At 34.8% G+C, this 6195-nt stretch overlaps 1 protein-coding gene across 1 annotated transcript; it reads right to left on the reverse strand.

Annotated features, from left to right (window-relative positions):
• Window positions 1-2763: 2763 nt before the first annotated feature.
• Window positions 2764-5244, reverse strand: LOC131044123 (metacaspase-9). Its single transcript, XM_057977380.2, has 2 exons — window positions 4844-5244; window positions 2764-3638 (listed from the first exon to the last, which is right to left on the reverse strand). Exons 1-2 carry the CDS (start codon window positions 5193-5195, stop codon window positions 2950-2952), a joined length of 1041 nt encoding a protein of 346 aa, XP_057833363.1. The 5' UTR covers window positions 5196-5244; the 3' UTR covers window positions 2764-2949.
• Window positions 5245-6195: the final 951 nt, after the last annotated feature.

A 6195-nucleotide genomic window follows, 5' to 3' on the forward strand; every position in this document is an offset into this window, starting at 1 on the left:
TTTCACATTCAAAAACAAAAACAAATTTGCAACTAGAATATTAAATTTACAAGTGTGATAATATCCTAAGGCATAATCTAATAATTTAATAAGTGTAACAAATATTTAACAACATTATATATGTGAGATGTAATAAAAAATAGTAAACTATTATTTCTTACAAAATATTCTACTACAAACCTTAAAAATAAATACTTTTTACTTAATTTACATACTATATTTAGAGTGGGTGGGGCTGATGTGGGGCTGAATAGTTTTGACTAGAGCTATGAACTTGTGAGGTCACAAATGGGAGACCTCATCCCCAACATGAACACTCAACAATAACACCACAATGGATTTTGAGCCTTATTGGTATGAACAATACCACCACCTTTATGTTAGAAGAGATAAATTAATTATCCACAAACATTGTAGGCACAAACTAGCCAACCAAGCATCGTTGCCAACTACACAATGCTATCTTTAGTCATCCATGCTATTCACACCAACCTTACCTCACTCATTTAGAATTAACACTACAACTAACTCTATGCTATAATGAACATATAATTAATTATGTATTTTCTTATAAATTGAATGAATGAGAATACAATCTCAGAGCTCATTTTATGACTTTCTTGACTCTGATCCATTTTTTCTTTCATGGTATCAAAGCCATGGGCGACTAGTGTTGAGCACCATCCTGCAAATGAATGAGGATGAGAGTAGAGTAGAAGTGGTGTTGTAGATGAATTTTCATGTATAGAAGAAAAGAGAATACATTGGCAGCCTAAAAAGGTAAGATTTGAAGCCTCTAACTGGATAAGATAAAATTTTGAAAGAGAAAGGGATATGATGCTAGGGTAATAAAAGATTGAAGATTCATGAACTTTTTTAAAGTCATTGAGGAGAAGGAGCAAACTTGTGCCAAGAACAAATATGCTTGGTTAAAAGTCTTAGAATGCAAAAAGCCATTGACACAAGTTTATAGGAGTTGCTAACATAATTTAAAAGTAGATCATTGTTGCTATCCATTTCCCAAGTAGGAGGATTTGCAAAAGAAAAATTTGCTCCTCAATGTCAAAATAGGTTTCTACCTTTGAAGATCCAATTTTCCCTATTGATAGGAGTAGATTGATTATAGAAGCTACCTAAAGTTGTAGATCATTGTAAGGTCAAATCTACTAAAATAATTTGCTAACATAGTTACTAGTGTATTGAAAGCTAGTGGAGAAGGCTACCAACAAAAGGAAAGCTATCACCGAATCTCATGGCTTGGAGATTCAAAATTGCTACTAAATCAAGATCACAATAGCCACAAAAGTGATAGATGCATGGTAATGAGATGTAAATGAGAATAGGTAATGGGCTTGTATTTTGGGCAAATGATTGAGTGATAGTAACCTTTGTCAAAAGGTAAAATGGAAAGTATCTTGGAATGATTACAAATTATTGAGTGCTAGTAATCTTTGTTAAAACGTAAAATATAAAGTATGTATCGTACTTGAATTGTTGTAGGGGATGCATGAGTGGTTGTACCCGACACCCCAAAATTGTTACAAGAGAGTTTAACATATTGATGAACCATTTAGGTGAAAAGGATCCATATAGAACTCGAGAGTAAAATGACTAGTTACTCATGTATCTCAGTATATGGATCAATTTTTATATGGACTTGGTAATCAATTTCAATACAAGTAGAGAAGGAGAAGCATAAAATTTTGTGAATAAAGCCCAAAGTGATATTTTTTTTCAATAAGTGTGTGCATTAATCTCCCCAACATGATGGCTCATGCACATCCAAAACCATTTGTGTTCTAGGTTCATAGTAATTTGAAATATTTGTGTGCCAGGTTCATGGTAATATGAAACCATGTGTATTAGGTTTGTGGTCATCTAAAACCACTTGTATGTTAGGTTCATGGTAATATGAAACCATGTGTATTAGGTTTGTGGTCATCTGAAACCATTTGTGTGTAGAGTTTGTGGTAAGCTAGTTGCCACTTTAGAATCATATTGGCTAGGGGTAAACTACAAAATCCCACAGTGATTATGATGAAGTGAAGTCAGTAAAATAAATCAGCACAATAAAGTCCAATTCTATGAAAAATGGAATTTGATAAGTGATTGTAAAAGGGTAACCAATAAGGTTTTAAGTCAAGACCTATCCTTTTTATATTATGAGGGGATACTCAAATTAATCAATATATTTAATTTATGGGAGGGTGGTGGAATAGATATATTAATTATCCATCAATATTGTTAGCAAAAAACCAGATGACCAAGCATCGTCTCTAGTTGTACAATGCAATCTTCAATCGTATATGGTATTCCTAACCACCATTAATATTCAACTAACCTCTATGCTATAGTGGGCATATAATTAATTATGTATTTTTCCATAAATTGAATCAATGAGAATACAATCAGCTCATTTTATGAGTTTCTTATATCATCCATGTTTTTCTCACTTTACACCATTACACTATGTCAATACTAGCTTCTTAATTTATATACCTATGAACAAATATATATTCATAATTATTTTAAACTCAATAATAATAATAAATATCTACTACTGTTTAGATATTTTATATAGAGTATTTTATTTCTCTCAACACTATCAAAATAGTTATAATCACCTTAGTTTGCAAGACAAGAAATTCCATGAAAAAAGAAACATCTCTATTAATGATAAACATAAAACTGATGATGTTTATTATGTTAAAAATTTGAGACATAACCTAATAAACAATTCTTTCTATGAAACATCAACCATCAAAGCCAATAATCAAACATCACATAAATAATAATAATAATAATAATAATAATTGTACGTATACATTGCTTTAACCCTCAACAAATTTATTACTTGAGAGTCTATGGTTAGATTGTTTCAGAAGTGATTACTGGTCACCCAATGCATGATCATGGTAACGTGTGTGCAAAGAATGCCTAACGCGTATACTATTGGCGCAGGAAGCTCTCATCCGCGTTAGTATCACTGCAATAGAGACACGGGTGTTGAGTATACCCAGCTTCTCCCAAAAGCTTCCGCGTTCTCAAAACCAATTCTTTATTGCTAATAGCTTTTCTATGCCCACCCAGTACTCTCTCAACAGCATTACTGAACGCACCGTAGGCTTGCCCCCTTGGATTTGCATCTGCAGACGTTTCATCAGACTGGCACCCACTTAACAAAATGCCCATATCACCATCAACCGATTCTTTCTTATCGTGTAACGCTCCACTTTTCCCATCTAAAAGTAACTGTGCATCTTTCTTAGCTTTGTTTGTAAGCAAGGGAAAAGAATCCCCATTTGTTAAGTGCGATCCATTTTTCTCTAGCAAGTACTTGGCATGGCTTAAAACATTGGAGCTCGCATCGCTGCCGAAGAGATGGAAAAGAGCAACTCTAATGTCTGCAATCTCAAGTTGGGGATTCCCCGTCTTCTCTTTCAAGACTTCCATCAATGACTCCACAGGTATGAACTTGCGTGCTTCTGGTCGACGGCGTTTTTTGGTGATGGGTAAAACATGTGGACCGATTTGCTCTTTTTCTTTATCGATCAGCCCACCGCTGTTGCACGAATCGCACATCATCGTGAAGGATGCCCCCTTTGCAACTTTGTTCACGATTCCTCGAAAGTCGTCATCTGTGTAAAGATTCATTAGAGTTGCTAAGAAAATAAAAGGATTCAATGGTAAAATTATGATAATATGTCAAGGAATTGATTTACATTTTAGAACTACAAAGAAATATGTAATATTTAGTCGTCGTCAAAATTGGAATTTTTAATATAAAAGATTAAAAAAAATTAATATCATCTAGAATTTTTAACTACATGATATGGAATTAAAACTCTTTAATGATCTGAAATCTCTTTGGTTAAGAGTCAACAACTTAGGGACATCCATTCTGTCAAATTTGTTTACACAATCTTGACCTCGTCTCTTATAATTTTGGAGTTTTGCATGGTAAGGCTTGATCCTTGATGGGCTCATTTATACCCACCATAGACCAAAGATCCACTGACAAAATATAACAGAATTTTATTAAAAGATTTAAGGCTTTCATGGGCAGTTGAAACCTTGCATTCAGTAAGACATGATTCTGGTGGGCTCATTTAGAACAACCAGAGAAACCAGGGATCTATGGACAACATAAAACAAGATTTCATTACAAGATTGAACGCAGATTGAAGCCTTGCACTCAGCAAGACTTGACTATTAATGGGCTCATTTAGAACCACCATAGAACAAGGAAGCATTGACGAGATAAGTAAAAATTTGATTATAAGATTGAAAGCACCCATAAATAGCAACCTTGAACTCAACAAGACTTGATTCTTGATGGGCTCATTTGAAACCACCATAAAACAAGGGCCCATTGACAAGATAAGACAAGGTTCTATTATAAGATTGAAAGCACTCATGAACAGTGGAAATCTTGAACTCAACAAGACTTGATTCTTGATGGGCTCATTTAGCACCACCATGGGCCAAAGACTCATTGACAAGATAAGACAAGCTTTTATTACAAGGTTGCAAACACTCATGAAAGTCAGAACCTTGAACTCAGCAAGACTTGATTTTTTATGGGCTCATTTAGAACCACCATAGACCAAGAACCCATTAACAAGATGAGACAAAATTTTATTGCAAGATGGAAGCAAATTCTGGATGTCTTGCACTCAACAAGACTTGATCCCTCATGGATTCATCTATAACTACCATAGATGAAAGACCCATTAACAAGATAAAGACAAGGTTTGAAAAGATTTTACTAAAAAATTTGAAGCATTCAAGAGGGCAAAAGTAAAATTATAAGAATAGGAGGAATGTTCAATTAGACAAGTACCACTGAGAAGATTGAAGTCGCATGGCACAATGCACTCGTCGTAGGTGTGACCACGACGGCGATGGGGCTTTTTGGCCGGAATGAAGGTACCATGGCCGCTGTAATGGAAGAAGAGAACGTCTCCATGCTTGGCCTTGACAACCATGGAGTTGAGAGCTTGGAGGATGTTTTTTCCGGTGGGCTTGGTGGAGGCCGAATCAGTGTCAATCATAAAGGTTATATTGTGCTCGGGGAAGCCAAATCGCCTGATGAGCGTTCTGCGCATGTGGGTAACATCGTTAACGCAGCCATGGAGCTCGTTTTTGGTATTGGGATAATTGCAACCCACTAATACTGCATATTTGTTCGCCATTTCTGTTTGCCACCCTACAAAAAAATGCGTTATTTTAAGTAGAAAAGAACCTTCCTTTGATAGTATTTATAGGCGGGCATTTGCCTTCTACAAGCAAGCAGACCAATTGAAGGCGTGCAAGGATTCAGACGGAGGCTTGCGTGGAAAGATTTTGAGCCTTTCTTGTGGGAGAAACGCACGCAATCCTATATTGTTGGAAGGTCATTGTTGCACGCCATTTGTTTCTCTTCAATTATGATACTAAAATATGGGTAATGTGCCGTATTCAAAGAGATTTCGAGTATTTTCTTAAAATTCCAGCCAGTTTTCAGAGGAATCTACACACGTCAACCATGTTACCACTTTCTCTCCTTGTTGCTGTCTGCGTGTACCGCATTAACGTGAGAGTTTTTTTAATTCAAAGTTTATATATATTTTTAGTAGGTTAAATTATTATGAATTATCAAGATTTAATTGTATAATATTTGAGTCAAACTTATTAATTTATATTTTATGAGATGTGATTCACATGATCATCTTTTCATGAGAATTAATAGTCTACATGACACACTCATTGCATCTAGACATAAGACTTCTCCTAGACCACGATATAATTTCTTCCTAAGATAAATCTCACCTCGCTTGCTACCTCAATTACAAAACCACCAATAAGTGTTATGTCTTATGTGTCATTTAATATAGAACCCCTAGAAGGCATTTCTCACAATGTATTAAATTATGATGATTTATCAAAATTCAATTTCATTATATTTGAGTCAATTTCAATGAGACATACTTCATGAGTAGTAGTTCACATGAAACTATCTCTCATAAGAATGAAAACTCCACTTAACGATCATTACATCTAGGTGATAATCAAAAGGTCAATCTTTTAAAAATATGAGCAAGTCACTCATCCTAGTAGTACTACTCTAACTCAAGTGTGCTTAATCAAAGAGTTTCCCCCATGTTTAAAACCACTTAGCTTACTGTTCCATTTATGAAACCTTAAACAAGTGTT

Source organism: Cryptomeria japonica, chromosome 4 (assembly GCF_030272615.1).
Source record: "Cryptomeria japonica chromosome 4, Sugi_1.0, whole genome shotgun sequence".
NCBI lineage: Eukaryota > Viridiplantae > Streptophyta > Pinopsida > Cupressales > Cupressaceae > Cryptomeria > Cryptomeria japonica.